This window comes from Seriola dumerili, unplaced genomic scaffold (assembly GCF_002260705.1).
Source record: "Seriola dumerili isolate Sdu_G_001 unplaced genomic scaffold, Sdu_1.0 BDQW01000097.1, whole genome shotgun sequence".
Lineage (NCBI taxonomy): Eukaryota > Metazoa > Chordata > Actinopteri > Carangiformes > Carangidae > Seriola > Seriola dumerili.
The window spans coordinates 913,391-936,251 of record NW_019174352.1 but is presented as its reverse complement, the minus strand read 5'-3'; the positions used below and the strand labels follow the sequence as shown (position 1 = coordinate 936,251).

The 22,861-nt window shown below is 40.7% G+C and overlaps 1 protein-coding gene across 4 annotated transcripts in view; it reads right to left on the bottom strand.

Annotated features, from left to right (window-relative positions):
- LOC111222517 (protein-methionine sulfoxide oxidase mical2b-like) overlaps positions 1-22,861 on the bottom strand; it is a 71,625-nt gene that overhangs the window by 2,763 nt on the left and 46,001 nt on the right. For 2 of the 4 annotated variants that reach the window (XM_022746274.1, XM_022746275.1), the window contains exons 13-28: positions 22,402-22,598; positions 19,773-19,864; positions 19,312-19,380; positions 19,013-19,141; positions 12,726-12,912; positions 12,461-12,534; positions 11,505-11,586; positions 6,393-6,554; positions 5,343-5,393; positions 3,926-4,038; positions 3,550-3,786; positions 3,172-3,347; positions 2,617-2,999; positions 1,828-1,907; positions 1,623-1,712; positions 175-268 (exon numbers count right to left, since the gene is read on the bottom strand). In XM_022746274.1, coding sequence (XP_022601995.1) covers positions 175-268; positions 1,623-1,712; positions 1,828-1,907; positions 2,617-2,999; positions 3,172-3,347; positions 3,550-3,786; positions 3,926-4,038; positions 5,343-5,393; positions 6,393-6,554; positions 11,505-11,586; positions 12,461-12,534; positions 12,726-12,912; positions 19,013-19,141; positions 19,312-19,380; positions 19,773-19,864; positions 22,402-22,598 — 2,216 coding nt within the window. Of the gene's footprint in view, positions 1-174; positions 269-1,622; positions 1,713-1,827; positions 1,908-2,616; positions 3,000-3,171; positions 3,348-3,549; positions 3,787-3,925; positions 4,039-5,342; positions 5,394-6,392; positions 6,555-7,756; positions 9,464-11,504; positions 11,587-12,460; positions 12,535-12,725; positions 12,913-19,012; positions 19,142-19,311; positions 19,381-19,772; positions 19,865-22,401; positions 22,599-22,861 lie in introns of those variants that run through there. The other 2 variants (XM_022746278.1, XM_022746277.1) reach the window with 2 other exon arrangements.

Sequence of the window (22,861 nt, the reverse complement as noted above, 5' to 3'; positions counted from 1 at the left end):
AAAAGAAAAAGAAGAATGAGGCTTTCACAGTGGAATTCCATTGAGCTCTATCATAGATTGAACCAAGGTGTTATGGTGCAGAGATGTGCCGTTAAAAGTATCTTTGTAATGTCTTCTTCAGGCTCAAAGATCTTTGAAAGGTGCTGGACTGTATGTGCACGTATTGTTTAGTACCTGTTTCTCCTCTTATGATCTTCTCTATAGACACTCCTCTCTCTTCTAGGTCTCTCTGCTTCTCTCCAACTTCCTCAAGTTGTCTTTGGATCACCTGGGCAACGCAAAAATGACATTGTACGACACATGTAATTAAACACAATCAAAGGAGACTGGATTTGATAGAATTTGGTTCATCCAAATCTTCCGGGCGCATAATATAATTCAGCTGCAACATTTCTTTCTAGAGCGTGTCCTTGTTATTTGGGTTATCCTGAATATCTTTGTTAACACTTTTCAAAGGGACGATTTCTTTGGTAGAAAGTATTTAAAGTAGTTGTGTGTATCCACTAATGGATTATTCAGAGCAACAAGGACATCAGTTCTGGAAAAGGAGGTTTATGATCAATATTCTATATCTTGTTTGTATAATCCGTACAAAACCTTAGTTTTAAAAACGATACCTTGTGGTTTTCCTGAAAGTCTTACAAATCAAATACAGTTGATGCTGTTTTTTCTTTTTTTTTTTTTTTAAATATAAACACATAATAAAAGTGATTCACTATCAGAAAGTGACAAAAGCTGGGGCTAGCTGGTTAGCGTGCTAACTTCAGTAGAAGAAAAGACAACACAACGACAAGAGCTAACATTGGCGTTGCGTGCCACCTCTGGAGACAGCTCTTGGCGAGTAAAAGAATGAAGTTTGATGCTGAACTCACAACATTTCTTCTAGACTAGTAAGTAAAGAGCAGTTAATGTTAACGCTAGCAATGTAGCAATAGCAAAACTTACAAATAGCTCCCTTAAAGAATTGCCACCACCGATACGACACATGAGGGAGAAGCTAATATCAGCCGATATATCGTCCTGGATGATTTATCGGTCTAGTTCTGCTCCCAGCAAGAAAGCTAATAAGCACATTTCCTAAAAATATTGAACTGTTGGTTTAATGCGAGTAAATAAGATCAAATCTAAAGATGTTTTTCTTCCTTTTGCAGCTCAAAGGTGTAATTTAGACTCCTAAGGGAGGTGTGTTTAGATACAAAAACGTTGCCTGGTGCAACTTAAATGTACACTGACAGACATAAAAGAAAAATCACTGCCTACAGAGTAATAGAATCTAACAGAAAGGTGAAGAATAATAACATCACTCTATTAAATCTGAACAAAGTGAACCAGCCATAATAAACACGCACTGAGCTGGCTACTTATTCAAACACAGGAGATCTTTTCAGTTTGTGGGAGCAGTAAACCTTTATCTTTAGGAGCATCAGGTAAATGTTAAAAAATGTCAAATGTATCATGATCACTGGTAGCAAAAAGCACTTCACTCTGACAGATATTGAATGTTTTCACATTTTTTTGGTCAAGGCAGACATAAAAAATACAGTGTACTGAGGCCATGGACAGCTCTCCCGCATGAGCCATTTAATTAAAAATGAGTGACTCTGAAAAGGAAAGAATAGTACCTGAGCTCTGTGAAGTCTCTTCAGCTGTTCTCTTTTCGTCTGCTGGGCTACTATCTTCTCCTGCTTTCTCCTCTGTCTCTCTGTACACAGCTGGGGGGAGGAGGTACAGACCGTTTCAGAAAATGTACACACACGCAAATACAGCATATATAGCATTTGCCTGCATTGTGCTGTCTGTCGGTACATAGAAATGGTCTGTGCAAACCTCCTGACTGAATGGCAGATTTTCATTTTCATTTTCATCGTCACTGGAGGAAAGCTCTTCCAGGTTCTGTTGACTGGAGGCTAGATTTAAAAAAAACAAAAAGGAAATAATACAGTGAGAATCAAAATAGTTGATGTTTGCATGAAGTAATAGTTTTCATATATAACCTGTAGAACTGATAATATTTCAATGATATCTGGGTAAATGTCACTTTAGAGAAGGACAAACAAAAAACAACTTTTTAAAATGATTGACCTCCATCACCTCTCACTTGAACCTGCAAAACTAATGGTCCCCAACCTGGGAGTTGAGACACTCAAAGAGGTTGTAAAAATAGACCTGAGGAGTCACAAGATGATCAACAAGACAGGAAGTAAGGAAAGAAAAACTTCCTCTTGCCCACTTTGTTTTTTTTACAAAGATAACATCAATCGGTGATGATGGTTTTTAGAAATTATTTAAATAAAACTATTAAAGAACAAAACATCACTTTTTGGTTGAACTCACAACTACCCAACTACCCACTAACTAACGGTCAAGTGCCGTTTTATAAAATGGGTGGGGTTAGATAGTCACCCCCCCAAAATTAACCACCCTGGAGTTCAAGATGAGTCATCAAAAACTGATTTTTTGATATAAAAATATTCATAAATAATCTTTTTTTTAAAACGTATATTGAGCATGTAAGCAGATAATTAAAAAACAATTAAAACTTGGAATGTGGAAGTGCATTTTTCACTTCACTTTAAAGGATCACAAGCCAAAAAGGTCAAGAATCACTGCACTGACCTTTGTTTCGGAGGTTGGTGAGGATAGTGCGGATTTCCTTTTGAGCCTCCTGGTCCTTCCCCTCGCTGTCCGACGCCTGCTTCTTCCTCAGCCTCAGGGAGGAGAACAAGTCGACCCTCCTGCGGGGCAGCGAGCCCATGTCATCAGAGAACACCCCTTCAGAGTCCCTCCGACCCTTCAGAGACACCTGCTGCAGCAGAGAGGGCAGGTCCCGCCCGCCGCCCCATGGGTCGGCCCCTACGGACGCCAACCGTACTTCACGCTTGCCAGCCTTCTTCTGCCCTGCGGACGGCTCAGGACCTACAGAGCTGAGGAAGGAGCTGAAGTTCAACGCTCCCTCCGACATGGGCCTCTGTCTGTGGAGGCCGTCACGTTTAGGTCTCCTGGTGAAGTCAAAGACAAATCATAATGTACATTTCATTTGAATTGAATCTAGAAACTAATAGCAAAGTGGCAGTTTGGACCGATAAGATTTTTTACTGAAAAATCTTGCTCACAGCAGATTTTTAATGTGGTGCTTAAAATAAACTATGAGCAAAGTATTTTAATACATACATAGTGACTGCAGCGTTGGAGCTGCTGGAGGGATTGGTCACACTAAATGTCCTCCTGAAGGCATTGGCTATAAGCTGGAAGGCTGAGTGGGAGGAGGCAGGGCTTTGGCTCTGGGATGGTTCTCCGTCCTGGCGCGAGTCTGTGTGAGGCTTATCTGCTTCTGTCTCTGCTTGTACCTGATAAAACATCAGAGGACAGAAAAAATGCAGTCAACATAACGTGGAATTACCTCCTCTTATCTCTGTCATATCACTGTCTTTGGACCGCTGCTTTATACTGTAGAAGGGGTAGATAAAGAGGAGATGACTCTTTCATATCCAGGCTTATTCTTCACTAGAGAAACAACAGAATTTTCTGCCTTAATAAATACGTCTCCACCTGGTCTCTGTGTTGCTGTGCAGACTTGGCGTCTGCGTTAACAGGAGTTTCCTCTGGTGTGACCTCCACATCCCAGTTTAGAAGCTTCTCTTTCTCAGACGGAGATATCTTTAAGCGTGTCTTTTTGGGGGACGGGCTGCAGACTGCCTTCGCTGTAGCGGAGTGTTTTTCGCTCTTCTCACGTCTCTTTGACTGATTCGGGGAATCTGCTGATGTCTTGGAAGTGACATCACAGACCTGAGAGAATATAGAACAGAATCAGTGTTGTTCAAACAGGGTTATTAAAAACATTGATGCATTGTCAGTGAATCACAGAAGACTATAAGAATGTGCTGCAGGTGTCAAACTAATTAAGAATGGATATCACTTGATATACAGTTTGTTGTTCTGCTGTAGTGATCTCCTCAAAGTCGGAGTCGGCTTCAGGTACAGTCTCTGGTCCCTCTTTGTAGCTCCTCTGGAAGTGCTTGATGAAGATGAGAGGGAAGGCTGCAGACACAGACACAACAGAAATAACACGATATCAAAATACCACAAATACTGGATCCACTTTGTGCCATTCAGCTACATAAATGTGGATTAATGATCCATTTTTAACTAAATACCACAAGAATATGAAATAAGTAAGCAGTATTCAAATGTGAAACGCATCATTTCAGATTTGTTCAGTTCACATTTCCCATAAAAGGGATTTATTCTTGTAGCAAGGCAACATAAAAATATGAACAAATAAGAAACTGAGATATTAACAGAATGCACACAATGCAAAGGAATACTGCAACAATAAGTGGGTAAGATAAAGTGCTGAGTTGTGCAGGGAAATAAGAGGTGGTTTCTGTTAGTTGAGAATTAAGTGCTTTTGGGAACATGGGAGAAATAAAATCTTGAACCTGTTGCATCTGATTTTTTTTTGGAAACCTGCACGACTGACGGTGGATTTTCTACGACTGAAATGTGGTCAAGTGTTTCAGTGTCAGCTGATGTTTTTTTTTGTCAAAAGAAAGAATTTTGGATTCGTTACGATGAATTCAGTTTAAAAAGTCTGACATGTTAGGCCGTGACTCAGCCACAGTTTCACACCTGCACTGTTTCCCAGTTGCCTCCTTAAAGACGAATGACTAACTGTCTAAAGACGAAGGGTGTTGTGGCGTACTCCTCTCCAGTGCAACATCAGCACTATATACACGATATAGAACGAAGCTTATGTCACAGCTCATTCTTAAGGCTGATGAAAACCTTCTGTACGACTGACTGGTGTTTTCTGACAAACCTACACCTGCAATGTTTCCAGAACAATGAGACCAAGGCTAAACAGAGTTAATAAACCAAAAAAAATAATAATAAGTGAATATCTCCAGAACCTCAGTACAATTCACCCACTCTCTCCATGTGTTTAAAAGAGAACAATACTGACCTCTAGTGTTATATATGTGGCATTACAGTTTACTAAATGTGTGCAGACACTGTATCTGTATCTTCTGCCCATCTACACTCTCAACACGTTTGTAAATGAGAGATTTGAGAATAAATACATTTCTTAAAGTAGGGTTTCATTTTGGCATTAAGTGATACTGAGTATAGACGATTTCTGTGATACATATATGATGTGTATATATATTTACTGTATATATACATAGACAACCATCTATCTGTTGTTAGAAGAAAACAGACCAAACACATGACTTCAGTTCTCAGTCAAACCTAAATGACGATACAGTTAAAAATCAGGAAATTCTAACTGAAGATAGAAAAGCAAAGCACTGACAGACAAAAGAGAAACGTAAGGGACTCACTCGCTCGGATCTTCCTTTTCCATCGAGTATTCTGTTTGGTGTTGCTATGATCTACAAGACAAAATCAGAGACAGGAAGACTTTCATTATGGGGGGGGGGTACTGGTCCAAATGGTAACACAATGACACCTATAACATCTTCAGCATTTGACCTGTTGATGGCGCAAGATGAAAAGTCATGTGTTCACCAAAGTGCAGCACAGTATGTGAATGAACAGATGCAATACAGGCATAGACGTCTACACACAAAAGCTCATGGTGATCCATCCATTAGCTGATGAGATATTTGACGTCTTGTCCAAAGTGGCAGACACGACGGAGTGACTGACCAGACACCCCTACAGCCACATTGTGAGTTTGGTTAAATGAACAAACTGCTCACATGATGGTTACAGCAACAACAAATACACCTGACTGCATCTGATACACTGAGGAATTCACACACAGGATTATCCTTCATTACCTGACAGGAAATCTTCTGTGTGTGCAACCAGACTTAACTAGATGTAATTAAAAGGTCTGTTTCCTTTACTAATGCTTAGTGTGTCACAAGCTGTTGGCAAGAAGTGCCAGAGAATAAAATGTCTAGAAGGACAGTTTTCAGTTTTATAAGTTCAATAACCAGATAAAAGGAAGCATTCTGCTACGACTAAGTGCACTAGTAAAAGCTAACACTGTGGAGTTAGCCTTGTTACTGCCTGTGCAGAAATGTTCGCTGACTGTTTAGACAAGGAAAACTCAGCTGCTGCTGAGATAAAACAAACATTTAGCTGAGAGCGGGAGCTTTATGTCCGCCGCACCCTGCTTTCCCAGACACAACCAAGGGGAGGGACTCCAACACAAACACACAGACGTACGAAGCGGGGTCACTAGTTAAAGTTCAGCCAGTTTAAGATTCTCCCACTGGGGATATCATGTTTTCAAGTAATAACAGACGCTGAAAAGCCATTAGAGCAGCACAGTATCTTTGTGAGAAAAACAAGAGAGTTTTGAGGTGAGGTGAAAAAGGTTTTTACATATTTTGAGGGATTGAAATATAGGCTGCACTGACCTTTGGTGCTGGCGTGGCTTTGGCCCTTGGACCCTGTGGCGTCTTGTGTTGTGGATTTTACAATGCAGGAAGCATCCAGAGCGTCCACAGCAATCTCTGTGTCTTCAGGAAGTCTTTTCTGACCTTTATCGAGCTGCTCTGGAGGCAAACTGGACGGTCCATCTGGAAATATTAAGTTCTAATTAGCATTAATTTAAAGCTAATCTAATTTGCAGTAAAAAAAAAAAAAAAAAGACTAACATATAGTTAATTTCATGCATATTATCCCACTGGATGTCTACTTCAGAAAACCAAGTTAGCAGTTACTACTAGTGATGAATGATCAAAAACAATCAGTGTGACATGTTCATTAATGGTAACCAAACAACTGTAAACATTCCCATATATACTTTTCATACAATAAAAGAACTTATTGAAAATATCAAAAGGCATTACAGTGTACTTAATTTCAAACTCAAAAAAAAAAAAAAAAAAAAAAAAAAGGTATTAATTTCTATTAGCAGCACAAACACTGATAAAACACACGACACGTTCATGACAGAGTACTCACAGAATAATGAAGTCACACATTGTACAGAAGGTGATTCCACTTGGTCACAGCAAATAAATGACAATATGTTGGTACAACCCTTGTATTGCAGTGTGTCAAATGTGATCCTTTTCACTTCTACCCATTGATATTCTCACTTTGGTTTGGCTCCGATAAATTTCCAATAAATAAAATTGCACCGATAAAACTTTACCAGATGATACATAAATACCAAGCCCCAGAGGAAAGGACAGAGAAGACCCACCAGCAGAGCCCACGAGGAAGCCGACAGGAAGAACTGACATTCACTTCAATTCTGTTCAGGTTGACTGGTAAACCATTTACACCACGTTTGATTGTAGTTAAGCTTTTGCATAAAGCTTGTTGTTTTTTTGTTTTTTTTGCAGCTACATTAAATGATGATTTTATTTTTTTATTTTTTTTCGTTGCAGCATTGAAAGCCATTTGATTAAGTTTAAGCTGCGTAACCCCACTGCTGTGCGCCTCCCTTTAAATCTGCTGCAAAAGCTCGTTCGGCTTCTCATCAGACGTTACAAAGAACATGTTATTTGTTGAGTTAAAAAAAGCTGTGATTGTGAAAATGATTTGCATGGGTGATGTTAGGTCGAACTTAGCGCAGAGGGAAAAAAAGGATTTGCTTTGACAGAGGCTTTTGGATGAAGTTGTTAATTTTGTTGTTAAAAGATGTGGAAATATTGTGAAATTTAAGATTAACTCGAATGCCATCTGTTCAGTCATGTCTACGCTTCGATTTCTTGAAATTACTCATCGCAAATCGGCTAATTGGCACAAACGACGAAGCAAATTATTTATGTAATCAAATTGATTTATTTTTTAATATATTTACAGCTTATAAATATCATAAATTAAGCAATTTTACAGGAATTGTCAATGTGGAAAACAAATAACAAGGCTGGCAAGGCTGCGTCGAGTCTTATTATAAACACAACTACAGAACATACAGAATACACCCAACAAAATGTATCTGGCAGTGTGCAAAGAGCTGCTATTGGGCTGCTGATCTCCTGGGGCAAAGTCTAGGAGGTACATGAGAGAGATCTGGAGAGGGGCTCTTGGGAGGGGAGGCCTCCTTCTGCAACAGAGGGAACCACAGACAGACCACAGACATGTGGACACATAGGTTACTGTCAAAGGGGCCTGAGAAGAAGGGAGGCGGCTGCTGCTGCTGCTGCTGCTGATGATGATGATGATACATCACAAAGAAAATTTAAATTCAGGGGCATTCAAATGGATGTTTGGTGTGTTAGGAGAGGTTAGGGAGGAACACAGCACAACATGAGTGTTAGTGGGGTTAGCTCGACGATGTTACAGCACACTAACAGAACGACTAAATGACAAACACACAAAAGTTTCCTCTACACTAACTTTTTTGCTGTGTGCGATCAGGTCTGATCCATACGTCTGCACATCGTGATCTGTTTTATGGCACTAAAGGGTGCTGATCTTCCAAACTAAAGGCCTTGAAGCAGATACCCGGCTATGATATGTACCTTTGATCGTGTCAACAAATCCCATGAAAAGACAAAAAACTAACAATGAATTGATCCAACTAATAAGTATTGTCTGGGTAGCCAAAACCTGACACATCTTATTCCTCTGTGCCATAGACGTTCACAGTTGTCCAACAACTAACAAAACTCTGAATGACAGCCAGGGCCCAGGAAGGACACTTGAACAAAATTAAAACGACTCTACATTCATGCTCCGTGAGGCTGTATGCTAATGTGGTAAATAACAATGTTTACCTTGTTCAACATCTTGTTTAAGCGTCATGCTAACTTTGGCTAATTAGCACTCAACAGGAAGTACAGCTGAGGCTGATGGAAACATTATTACTTTTCCAGATATTTGGTCACAAACCTGAGCTGATGATGTTGTTCAATGAAAAAAAGTTAAGTGATAACTCAAGTCATTAGGATTCATTCATTCATTCATTCATTTATCAATAGATGTGCCAGTAGATGTTTAGATATTTCACTGAATAAGTAAAAACTTTGACGTCGTAGCTTAGCGTTAGCTTCATCATCTGGGGACAATGAATGTCCGTAAAAGAAATTCAATCCATCCAACAGTTGTTGAGATATGATCTTCTGGGTCAAAGTGGTGGACTGACTGAGTGACAAACATTGTTAGCCACACGGCTAGCATGGCTAACAGTATTGACAAAACACACTCTTTTCATGGACTTTGTTTACAATAACTAAATTATTGATCTCGCCAAATTATTTTATTTTTGAGAAACACAAAACTAACGACACGAGTGTCGTTAGGTAGACATTAAAATGACACTATTTGTATCATACGCATGCTGTACTCGGGACTCATGCTGGTTTGTGATTGGTTAATCTTGGTTAGGAGGGAAAACGGGGTGGAGCTACAAAAGGCAGCCAATGCAAAAGCAACATGACAAGATCTTATGACTGAAGCCAGCCAATCGTCACCTTCCCCGCTGGCAGGAATCAGCCAATCAGAGGGTGCAGCATTGGAAACTCGAAACAGACTGAACAAAATGAAGTGAACAAAACGGAGGAAAATGAATTTGGGGGGGAAAAAGAAGGAAATGAATGAGATGTGGTGAAAAAGGAAAAATGGAAGATGGAAAATTGAAAGAAAACACATACAGAGTGATGAGAATTACAAGAGAGAATACTGTATGCATTAAAGTTATTACAATACGACATAACAATGAAACGTGGGAACTGCCCAAATAACAGGTCAGTGCTTTAGCAGTGCATTTTACGAACTGATTGCCAACTCTACACAATTAAACCAAGCAATCAGAGATTAATTCACCGTAAGAATCATTTATAAAATAGAGTACAACAAAAATTATCACAAATAAAAAAAAAAAGAACTGTAATACTTTGAAAAAAAAAAAAAAAAAAAAACAGCAAACAAAGTGAAATATTTTCACTGAGTCAAGAACATTCAGTCTTTTGTGGATTCTGCTTTTTTAAGCAAATACGTCCATCAGAGGAAAAACAGCCTGAAATGATCATAGATAAGGCTCACTGTTTTTGGTTTCTACAGATTTTCATCAAAAAAATATTGATAAGCTGAATTTCAAAATTCTTTTTACAACCCAATGCAACCAATTTTGTCACCGAGTCCCAGAGTAGGACTATAAATTATTAAACGGTAATTCACTTTTTTTAAATTATATTTTCACTCAGATTAAAAAAAACAAAAAACATTTGAATAATCAAACATAAATTCTCAGATTTTTTTGCGAAATAATAACCATAAATAATGAGCCCTAAATATATAAAGCTGGTCACTTAACTTCAACAAAATACATACAAAGTGAAATAGTAACAAAAAAAAATGTAATTTCAATGATCAATAATTTCCTGAAATTATATTAAAGGAAAAAAAAAATACTGTTTTGGCATTTCCATTGCACATCTCTGTGGTATTGAGTTAAGGTGCTGCAGGCAATATGCAGAGTCAGTGTAACATCAAAACACCATGTTGATTACTCCGACATAATTTTAGTTCAGTGAAATGACACCACCACAGTCCAGATGGCTTCCAAGGTTAGAGTCAGAGGGCGTGTTCCAGGTTACTGCAATTAAACGTACTCGGTATGTTATCAAAACAGATTCTTTGAGATACTTTAAAGTCTGATTAGAGCTCAGTGTGGATCGGAGTCATGATTTCAGGAACGTCTGTCTCAACATCAAACTGTCTGTTGTTATTATTACCATCTTTAGGTGATGCCTACAGTCTCAGCAGCCTGGAACAAGCCCATGTGAGTCAGCAGAGTGCAACACCAGGAGACCTCGACAGTCAACAAACAATGTACAAGGGAATCTGAGCTAATTACCAACAGTATCCCATATGCACAAGGGCTGCAGTTTTTTATTCATGCATCACCCTTAAAAGTCCCGTCGGCATGTACCATTAAGACTTAATACACAATATAGTCAAGGTGCCTGTATGACGCTGTTCTGTCCACTGTAGCTAAAGGCAGAATTCACTCCAGGCACTGAATGCAAGCAGTGGAAGTTATTCAAGTGATGCACTATTATTTAAGTAGTTTAATAAAATACTGATGGCTTCAAAAACACAGAGGTAAAATGACCATAGACACTTGGAATGTAGCAAGTACAGTTATTATTATTTGGTGTAAAAAAAATTATTACTTCTTATCAACCCCTGATTTATCAAGTTTGGGCAGGACAATAGAACAAATTCAAATTCGCCTGGTACCTATCAGGTAAACTGACCCAAACAAGGCCTCTGCTACTCCCCCTCCTACATGAGGTGGTGGCCAATGAGCTGCTGCTGGACCAGCTGGGCCAGCTGGGGCTCCTGGTAGATCTGTCCCAGCACCTCGTGCATCATGCAGAGCAGAGGAAAGCCCAGGCTCAGCAGCTCATACAGGAACACATAGTCATGTGAGTAGCTCCTGACGTGGGACCCCACAGCTGTGAAAGACTCACACACGCTTTCCAACAGCCATCGAGGCAACACACACACAGCCCGGCTAGCACGCCTCGGCCAGCTCAGGCCTCGCCTAAGCAAGGAAACGAGGGTACCTGGGGGATGGATCTGGACGCTGCCCGTCGCTGAGTAGCTCCCACTGTCCAGCGACAAGGGGGTGACGTGGCTTTGGTCTTCCTGCATGAATCAAGATATACAGGAGGGAAATGATGAAATGCAACAAAACACAGCAAAACAACAATTTAGTCCTGAAAGATTAATTAATCCATTTTCAAAACAAACAAAAAAAGTTGCTAAAAATACAACCGCTTATTTCATTCGTTTGCTACACAGACGATACACAGACAATATATCAAATTTATTTCCACGATTACAGAACATGTGGAATGATTTTTTGTTGTCCTCTAATATTTATATCACATCAAATACTATAAAGGCTTCTGACATGTTACTTGGTATACACACACAAACACACACACATATATATATGAGAAAAGTGATCTAAGACAGTCCGGCAATAAATTAAAATAACTATAATTCTATGGTCATTAAAGAAAACATATTTGTGCATTGGCATATTCAATCCAGTTACTAATAGCGTCACCATGTGGCCAGCTATACAGATTCTTTCTATATCTTGTAAAGGACACCAGCTGGCTGTGTTGCAGGTTAACATTAGCAAGTAATGACAGGAGTAATGTCACATTCTCCCCTCAGACACACTCACCCCACCTTTGCTCAGTTCCTGGATACCTATGGGATCATGATTGTGATATTTGATCCCATACACACTCAACAATTGAGCCAAGATAGCTCTAGGAAAGTGGGAAAAACACTAACATTTATCCCTGAGCTATCTCTTTAATCAGATCATACACATCAAGGCTAATTTACGGGATCTCCTTATGATAACTAATGTAATAACTTGTAATATTTTTTCTCTTCCATTCCCTGAGCCCCCGCTGGTGAGGCCTGCCTCCCACTCTGAAAATCTCTGGACTGGGGCATTAGACTGGTTTTGCTGCTTGTATGTAACTACACTGTTCCTTACCACTCTCCTTCTGAACCTGCCCAGGTGAGTGCTGGATTGACGCTGGGCGTAATGCATCTTGCAGTAGAACTTTGCTGAAAAGGAAGAAAACACAAAAATCATAAATACACTTCACTTAAAACTAAAGTGAGAATCATTCACATATTTTTGTCTAACGTCGGAGGCTAAAACAAAACTATAAATTCCCCTCCCCTCTCCTCCTTTATACTTTATAGACACACCCAGCTGGAGTAAAGCATCCATAGTTACAACGAATCAAACATACCCTCGTGTGAGTCGAAGGTGTGTCCTCCCAGACGGAGGGTGCAGTTACAGACGTCGCAGCGGAAACACTCGCGGTGGAAGAAATAGCCTTCAGCGCTCAGTCTCTCCATGACATACACCCGCTTGGTGCAGAAGTGGCAGATGTCGCTGCCGCCGAGCCCGGAGGAGAAGTCCTTACGTACCACACTCTGACATGGAAAAAGACCAGGACAAGGTTACACAGATAATAGGTGATGTTTTTTTTTGTTTTGTTTTTTTTTAGGGTTGTTGTGTTTTTCTGTGAGATGCCTGCAAGTACACAAAACAGGTTAGTCACATGATCCAGCAGTGAGATGGTAAAACTGTTAAAAGCGGCTGCAACCGTCACAGGAAATGTTGGACATAACCTCCATTAAATCAATGAAGAACAACAAGAAAGTCTCGGTTTAACTACAGCATTAACAACAGGTTAGAAGCTCTACCATGAAAGCAATATGCAAATGTTTCTTTGACACTGAAAGGTAAATACTATTAGTCTCCTAATCACTTACAATAATCCACATACTTTCAGGACCTCACTGTGGACAACCAATTCTAAAAATTTAGACAAACTTTCAGGACCTGTAAGTAATTCTTTGAACACACAGTTTGAGCTAACATAGTAAAACTTTTATTAAAAAAAAAAAGAAATCAACTGTACAATAAGTGATCCACAGTAAGTGATCCATAAGAGCTGAGGGTTTGTTCAGGGCCCAGGTCAGTCTTAGGTCTGAAAACAGTAGTTTGACATTTTAGGAAATACGCTTCTTACCATTCTTGCCAAGAGTTAGACAAGACGATCAGTACCGCTCTGATTTCTGTGTCTAGTCATCACAATGCCACAAATACGACTCCAGAAATAAATATAACACCAGCACATAACCCGGCTCTGCGACAAAAACTCGATGGAAAGGTAAAAACAAAGAAGAAAAAAAAAAAAAGGAAGCAGCAGAACCACAGATATCGTCTTTATTCTACACATTCTTCCTTACCAACATCACCCACAATGCAACTCCAACTTAAGTCGGAGATTGGGTTGTGCTATGCTAGTAACGGCTAATGTAGCTTTGCAACACTCAAGCAGAGATGAAGAGCTTAACTTACTTATTTCAAACATGCATATGGCCAGATTCCTTTTCTTTCCAAACTTGCAGACTTCAGCCCCAACTGACGCTGCCTCAAGTGACATCACTTGAGGAAGCTGCACCTTCGTATTTAAAAGGACAGATCTGAGAGTGGCACCAATTTTCTCACCAAGAAAGGAAATTAGTATATTTCCCAAAATGTCAAACTATTCCCTAACTCATCAAATGAAGAAAATATTGTAACAATTCAGCACTTGATATCTCAAACATGGAGTCTTAATACGGCTAAAGCTGTTACCAGTTTACTTTTACTTAAATGTACTTGCCAGGTTTGTCTCGTGTCTCTAGAACCCAACACAGGTGTCAGTTAATGATATACCCAGACCAGGTCAAATAAGTAGTGTTGTTACTTGAGTTAAGACACCAGTTCAACTCATGCAACTTAAATCCACACGCCTCTACCATCGCCAATGTTGTATAAGCATCCAGCTGATCCTCATCATCTAGCCTCTTCTAGCTACGCTGAAGCTAACAAGCTCTTTCAATAAGCAGATTGAGGCCAAGCAGTGATTAAACATGACTTCATGTGAGCAATTGCAAGCATATGACGCAGCCAGTCGTCTGAAGCTTTATCCCATGTCTCTGTGGTGTGACACCATTTCGCACTGATGCAAACGCACTAGCTGCTGCTATGGAAAAAACACAGAACCGATTTACCCCTGTAGCCTTAGGAGCCCTCCCTGGCCACGGAACTAGAGCCTGAAAAGCAGATGATCTGTTGTCATGGCTGGTCGCAGTAGAAAAAACAAAAACAAAACAAACTCTTCACTTTGTTTTGCGGTGACAGTGGATCTTTATCCTACATTTCAAAACTGTACGTTATATTGTAGGAAAAAACAACGACACTTAGTAATGACACTTCTTCATAATGATGCTGCTGATAGTTAAACATATAAGCTGCATTACACTTAAACCGCAGGACAACACGGGCAAAAACAACAAAAGGAAAACACCATGAACTCTGGGTTAGATTTGTTTCTGCAACACCCACATGCATCTTACCATAGTGGTATTGGGCCTGTGGTCTGTCTCATAGAGGATGGCCAGTAACTGAGCTTTAGCATCTATGGCTGATGATACTTTTCCAACTGTGCGCTAACGTAAAACGCCAAAGATACACAGAGCAGAAACAGAAGGAAAGAGGAAACAACAAAAGAGGAGTTATAAAATTTCATGATTCACTTTCAGTATGTGGAACTGCATTTAGACCGAGGCATTAACTGGTACCTCCTTAATGTAACTGGGAGCTCCAGTCGGACAACTCTCAGAGCGAGCAATTGACTTTCGACTGATCCTTTTGGCGTTCTCAAGAGCGCAGCTCCCGTTGCACTAAATGAACACCACAATGAGCATCATTCGTACAATGACACACAGTTTATCTACGGCATGCAAACAGAGTGAAAAGAATTTTTAACAATCCATATTATATTATAGTTAGAAATTTAAGAAGGTGTTCATTATCTGAATTAATATACTTAATTTTAGAGTCTTTGAATTATTATTTGAAGATGTGTACTGTATTAATCTGCAGTGTTTTGTAAGCCGATGTGGACTGTGCTCATGTTGCCTGCTGGGCAAGGCACCAATAACAAAAACATAATTATAACCATCTTAAAATTGTCAATATTCCCCTTTACTGCAGAGTAGGATACTTTCCGTGGAGCTTTACAGGTTATTCGTACCGTCCTCAGCCAGGGTGTTCATATGCATAACGGAACCATTACCTTCATGTGTTCATGTTCAGCTAATTTCCCATCATCAAGTGTCTCCTGAGCAGCTTTGTGGACCTCCTCCTGCTGCTCAGTCTTACGATTATTCAGACAGCTCTCATGTTTCCTCTCATGCGTGTGCAGCAGAGAAGACGAGCTGCTGTGTCCATTCTCACAGTGTGTGTCAGAGAGGGGAGAGGAGGCCTCCTGACTCTCGTCAGAGCGAGGCAAAGAAAGGGGAGGAGACATTTCGGTGGAGGAATCAACACTGAGAGATGATATTTGCTCTGTTTTTTCAGAGTCAGCGTAAGACAACAGAGGAGAGGAGTCTTTCTGAACCTTGTCCTTGTGTCCAGAGGTGTAGAGGGGAGAGGAGACAGAGGAGAAGCCAGCCTGGACAGTGGGGTCAGGGACAGGGTGGATCACAGGGTAGACGGCGGAGCTCTTAGATACAGAGGCAGAGGAAGGAGGAGGTGGGGATGAAGAAAGAGGGGAGGAGGTAGATACTTCCACCTACAGAAGAAGAGTTAGACAGAAATTAAAGAGTAGAATAGAAAGATGATACAGGAGAGACAATAGCTGGATCTCGTTAAATCCAGAGCTGAGTGGGTGGAGGGTGTGTACGCAAGTCAGTGACATTGAAATCAGGATCTGTATATTTAATGTGTACGATTAAACAATATTGGGTTAGGGTTAGGTAACCCAATAATCTATTGGCATATTAGACTGCAGGTAAACACGGCTTGAGAGATAACAAATAGTAGGTAACTGACTGAGTGACACATCCTCACGTTGTTTAGTAACGTACCTTTACAAGTGTCACATGTTACACATATTGTACAGTATTGCACACACAGCATTCATATATTGCAAACACACAGTGGACTCCTTGTTAACATACAGTATGTGCTCTGTGTGGGGGAATTAGTTCTGTCTGTGCTGACTACATAAAGACGCCATGGCAGTAGGAGCATGTTGTCAGTAGTTTTGTATAAATCAATAAATGATTAATGCAGGATTCGTGTGATTGAATCTGCACGTCATCTGAGGCACAGTAAGAGCCAGCGAACTTTGATTGATTCAACCGAAGGAGCCAAATCATCACTCGTTGCAAAATCCTCTTGCTTTAAGGAGCTCTGTTTTGGCAGAGAGAACACGCACTCTCTTCTGCATCCTGCACCGGATCATTATCTCTCTTTGTGAGTGTGTATCGCAGCAACAACACTATCCGCTGCCAGTTTAACAGGTTAGGACAGGGCTGGAGCTCTCCTAAATACTGACTCAGACAAGAGTCGTTTCCCAAGTGAAGAAAGCTGATAAAATGCTTTTTTACTTCTGGTCATAAAAGTTGCATCACTCTGCTTTTTGGCTGGTGAGGACTGATTTCCCAATCAGAGATGCTTTGATAAATGCCGGCCCAGTTTAGTTTTGCTTCAAGAGGGAACTTTGGGAAAGTGTGCTGGATAATAGTGACCTCAAAATTGACAGAAAAACCATGAATGCACTGCCTACATTACATAAGTTGTCCAGTTTTTCGACGACCAAAACTCACTTGAAACTAATGATGAAAAAGCAGAGACAGCAAACAATGGCAAGCGATCAAATGCACTATAAAGTAGTAAAAAAACTTCTCAAATAATGCAAATTTAGAAGACTACTAATCAAAAAAGAATAATAATAATAATCATAATCCACCTGAAGGTCTCACACAGTCCAGCAATTGCCAAGTGACGGTGGATGGTGAAATAACATTGTGGTTTTGGCTACAAACAATGTAGAAAGTTTAATATACACACTTGTTCCAGCAGTTTCCATGAACATACTGCAGTCTCAACTACATTATTATTCATGCATAAAAAAAGGTCCATGCCAGCAGCTGGTGTAATACACAACCTGTGACTCAGAAGGAGCAGAAAGAGGAGCAGGAGTAGGTTTGTTGGACCCAGGAAACATGGAGGAGAGGAGGACGGCTCTCTCCTTTATACTCCTCCTAGAAAACGCTCTAGTTGTCAGATTCTGGGCTTTACTCTGCAGGCGGTCGAAAGCAGGAACAGAAAAACATGAAAAATGAGTTTTTAGGTAAAAGTTAAGGTGAAAAATATTGTATATAAGTGGCATGAAATTCACCTGCTCATGTGACTCATCTGAACTCTCAGCAGGATGATCAATAGTTGATAGAGTAGAAGCAGAAAAGTGACTGGTTGCAAAGTCAGGTGTGGTGTATTCTGGGTAGTAATGTCCGGTAACGTTAGGGCTGGGCGAGCGGGGAGGACCCAGTGGGCTCTTAGAGTATGAGGGGGAAGGAGAGCGACTGTAGCCGCTCTCAGGGTGAGAGGGTTTGGGGGAAGAGAGGACGCTGGTCTGCGGAGTCACAGAACTGGAGCTCTCCAGTAAGCGAAGGTAGATGGAAGGCTGGAGGAAGAGACGAGGAGCAGGAGAGAGGAAGAGGAAACAAGAGAACGTGGGTTTACGGCGGATATCAAATTTCATGCGCTAATGACTGACAACACTGATTTGCATACCTGCCACTTGGGGCGGGTGGGGGGCAGAGCAGGAGGAGGGGGGGTGTCTTTGGGCTTTGCAAAACGGGGGTTTTCTCTCTCCTCCTCCTCCTCCTCTTCTTCCTCATCATCCTCCTCATCTGAGAGAGGAAGTGGGGACGTGGAGGGAGACAGAGAAGGACTGGATGGGTCCTCATCAGACTGACGTGCAAGGAGGGGAGGAAAGGAAAGGAAAGGAAAGGAAAGGAAAGGAAAAGGCCTTGAAACATAAATAAATTAAAAAATGAATGCTTTATCTACAGGGAATCTATCTGCACTGGTTAAGAACACTAAATTAAATTATCAGGGAATAGAAGCAAAAGAAAAGGCATCAGAAAAAAACAGGTACTCAACTAATTCTCCAACAGAATAGCAGATGGTGGACTGGCAATGAGTTGGATGTAAACGCTGCATTATAACAGAGGTGCACACCAACATACCAGGATGTACCAAGATTACATTCATATAAGGCAGATTTTTATCTCAAATGAACCTTTAATGCTAAAGATGCTCAGTGTTAATGGACAGATAATAGTGAAAATGGTGCAAAGTTACTGTTGGGAGATGTAACAAAAAGCTGTATTTAGCCATTTGTTGTTGGTGTCACACGTTCGTTCATCAGAAAGTGATACTGTCACATACACATGCAAAAAGAGCGCTTCTGAGTACGGTTTGTGTATCACGCCTAAAGACCCACAGTCGGCAAAGAGAGTTGACTTTTCTCCTCCTCACACATTTGTGATAGATAAATGAGCCTGGTCGAAAACGAAGAGAAAACCACAACTTAAAATCAAAAACAGTCAAAGTGCGCGGCCTGATCTGGGTTTAAAAGTTCACCTCTGCCATCAAACGGTATTCAAACGCTCCGTTTCTCACCTTGCTGCGTGTCTTTGCTGTTGAAGAGTTCTCCTCAAATTTGGCTAGCAGCTGAGTTGCCATGGAGCGCACCTTATTCTCCCGCAGCTCTCCGTCCTCGCCAGCAGGGAGCGCACTGTGACAAGACAACTGGTGCCATGCCAGGGACACAGGTGGGGTTATAGAAGCGGGAGAGGGGAGTGGGATCACTTAGAGTCATATACTGCATCTTTACACACATACATATTAGCATCAGCTCAACATCAAAACACAACTGGGCAACTACGCTTCGTTTTGAAACGGTCTTCTGGTGAACCTACCTCCGTGAGGTAGTGGTTGCCCTTTCGCGGTCGCTTGTTGATAGAATCGTCTTCCACCGTCTTGTCATCCTGTGACAGTAGAAACCACAGTAAAGATTCTTTCACGGCGACATTAAACCTTACACGTTTCTATCCAGGTCGTCTTGCTCGTTCAAACCTACAAAGAGCTGCTTGATTTTGATGAGTGTAAAGCTGATACTGTAAACTAATCATGGGATATACTGTTCAGGCTCATGATAAGATATGTTATCTTATCACTTTGATAAGTGGTGAATTGACCTTTATGTTAGTTTAAGCTCATCTAATCTAGGTTTCAATGGCTGTAAAGAGTGCACTGGTGATGAATGTAGAACAAACAGCTGATGAGAAAGGAGGGGAGGAAAGAAAGAAAGCATCAAATGAATGTCACAGAGAAAGAGACAAAGAGAAAGAAGAGAATTAAAAATGAGATTTCATTGTACCCTGGGATTCCTCTTCCTGGGTGGAGGCAGGTTCAGTTTGTGGTTGGTTTTAGACGGATAATCTTCACTGTTTTCATCTGCTTCTCTTGTACCTGGAAAATAAACACATGCATACGGATTTACACTATTTATTCAAATTCAAATTTCGACAGCTTTGTTGGCATGAACAAAAACATGTTGTTGCCAAAGCAGTTTACAGATGATTAAAATACATTCATTATTAAATATGTGCCTATGTATATATGCGGCTATCTATTCATTCTCAGAAAATTATACAATTTAATCTCACATGAAGATAGAGGAGTCTGAAAGTTGCAGAGGAGGATTCAATTGAAATTAAGCTCCTACAGACACTTACTAACTTAGCCAGTTATCTCTGGCAGGAAGTGAGACATGAACTGTGTGCGTCACAGACAAGTGAGGTTAAGAGCACAGAAGCTCTCCTCACACACGTAACAGTAGTATTTTCAAAAAGCAACATTAGCATCATTCCAATACAATGGCATACAGTGTAGATATCATTACTGACTGAGGTGGAGAGATTAGAAGAAAAGCTAAATATAACCAAACCGAACACTTAAGCTCCTAAAACGTCTGCAAAGTAAATTCCCATCAAATGGACTGTGAAAAGTTCACCGGGGTAAATCATTTTCCCAGGCCTCCAGGAGTGTGGGATTTCTCCGTGGTGAAAGCAAGTGTGGGTGACACGGAGGTCTGCACGACATTAACATTACGGCACAATAAGTGAAACGTGGCTGAAGCTGGAGCTGACTGTGGTGGTGTGACCGGAGCTGATCGAGGGCCTCCAGAGTTATGCAGAGCTTCCACAGACATATCGCACATACCAGTCGTGTCTCTGGCAGGGACTGACCTGACCACGGTTGTATAACCTGCAACTTTATCTCCCACAGTGGATAAAATAGTCCCCGAACCTCAGTTACTTCAAATATAACAGGGTCCATACTTAAATGTGCACCGACTTTAACTTGGAAACACAATGAAAATATCTCCACAGCAGTAGTTAGCAGCACCCATTTGATTGTGATCCTTTATTAGCTTCTCTAAACTGTCTTCCACTTGTCTTCAACCTCTAGAGATCGAGACAGACACCGCACACCAGCAGCGTCGTGTGATATTTTGTTAAATACCATTTTGACCTTTCTGTGAAAGAAAAAGGAATAAAGAACCTGTTTCCACAGCTTTTCTGGTTAGGTATAATATTACACATTTTTTTCATGGTTAGGATGAAACTCTGCAACAGTGCACCACCTAGCTGGCCAAGGCATTTTCCCATCTGTTTGTTCTGTGCAGCTGGATCCACTTTTCATACACTGGGGTGACTTTGTAGTATAATCATTTCCTTTTGTCAAACTGGGGTTATGAAGTCAGAGACACACCGACGTTCTGAATTCTTGATCTAATGAATTTCAATTGAAACTGCAGTCCTCTCATTTTCAAGGCTGCAGTCAGTTTTTTGTTTTCAGTCCTGTACACTTAAGATTCAAGGATTAAATGCAGACTGAACTGACATTTTAATGTGTCATATTGTATAAAGTGAGATTTCCATGTCCTTTTTGATTATAAAGCAGGTCTACGTTCTAGATCAATACTGTGAAAGTATCAAAGCGCACAGTCCGCAGAAAAATGCACTCAGCCTATCTTAAGAAATTGAGCCTTAAAACGATCCAGTCAGGACTTCCTTAACTTTGTGATGTCACAACAAAACAGTCACCAGTCCTCAGCAACGACCCTAGCATGGCCAACAAAAAAGCTAATGAACCACATAACCCCAAGCGGTCATTCCGTCGCTAAGCTAGGAAGCTACAAGAAAGAAAGATGTTGAGGTAATGCTGCTTAATTGTTTGATGTCAGGAAGCAAATATATCATTGCACAGCCTTCCCATGGAGAGAAACATACCAGAGCACTTTAATCCAAATTTGACCATCTGTTCAGCTAATTTCAGCACTGACTGACCATCATCATTTGCATTTACTGATGACTTTTGCCAGGCTACAGTAGTAGGCGACAATCTGTTACCTGTGGCTGGCCTGACCATGTGACACAAAACACCCTGTTGTTGCTACAGCTCCAGAGAGAAGCCTGAGAGAGGAGGTGTAAAACTACATTGAGATGGTTTTTGGTTCCTCCAATAAAACACTGGAAAAGTGTAAAAATACGGGACCTTTAAGAGTAAGGAGAACAAAACCCCCCCAAATAAATCCCTGAGTCTCTCGCAGGCTGTTTGCTCTAGAGATTAGCATTCACAATATTGAGTGGCAGGAGGAGATTAGCATTACCCACCCTGACCTTTTAACAAGAAAACATTGTTCATGTTTTCTACTGGTGAAAACTAATGAGCTCAGTACAGCTGATGCATCCACACTATTTTGGAACAATGTAATGTGAGAAACAACATGTTCATCCACTGCTTAATGATTATTAGCTCCCACTATTAGCATTTACCTTCCCTTCAACCAGAGAGCATCAGTCTCTCCTAAGAAAAACTGCAAAACTCCACCACATTTATTTCTTTAGCGTAAGACTGTAAAAGTTTGATTCAATATTTTATATATTCAATATGAGATATAAGCTGAAGCAGGTAACAACAGAAGCAGGAAGGACACTGACCGTTGTTTACTGGTGAATTCCTGAAGGCCTCGTAGAATTTGGAAAGGTAAAGGACCATCAGTAGCTTGTCCGGTTCAGCCTCCGCAGCCATCTCCTTTCCCGTGGTCACTGGCTGGATGCTGAACTCCCGCTCAGCCACATCAAATGCCAACTGGTTATTCCCAGCGACGTCCTCCTCGTTAAGAGATTCATAATCACTGCAATGTAAAGGAGGGAGGAGGCGAGGTTGGTGAATCCAGGATTGTTTGTATGAGTTTATAATGTGTCTTAAAAACGCTACTGGATGTTAACACGCTAATGACGGTCTCTATTTTGTTTGTATAATGTCAGCTACATGCTTATGTTTGTGCATGGCATAAATGTTCCTGCTGATGATTTTGTGCTATTCCATTAATTGACAGTTGGTGGCAGTAACACGTCAAGAATGTGTGCCAGCAAAAAGCAGAGAAGAAGAAGACTG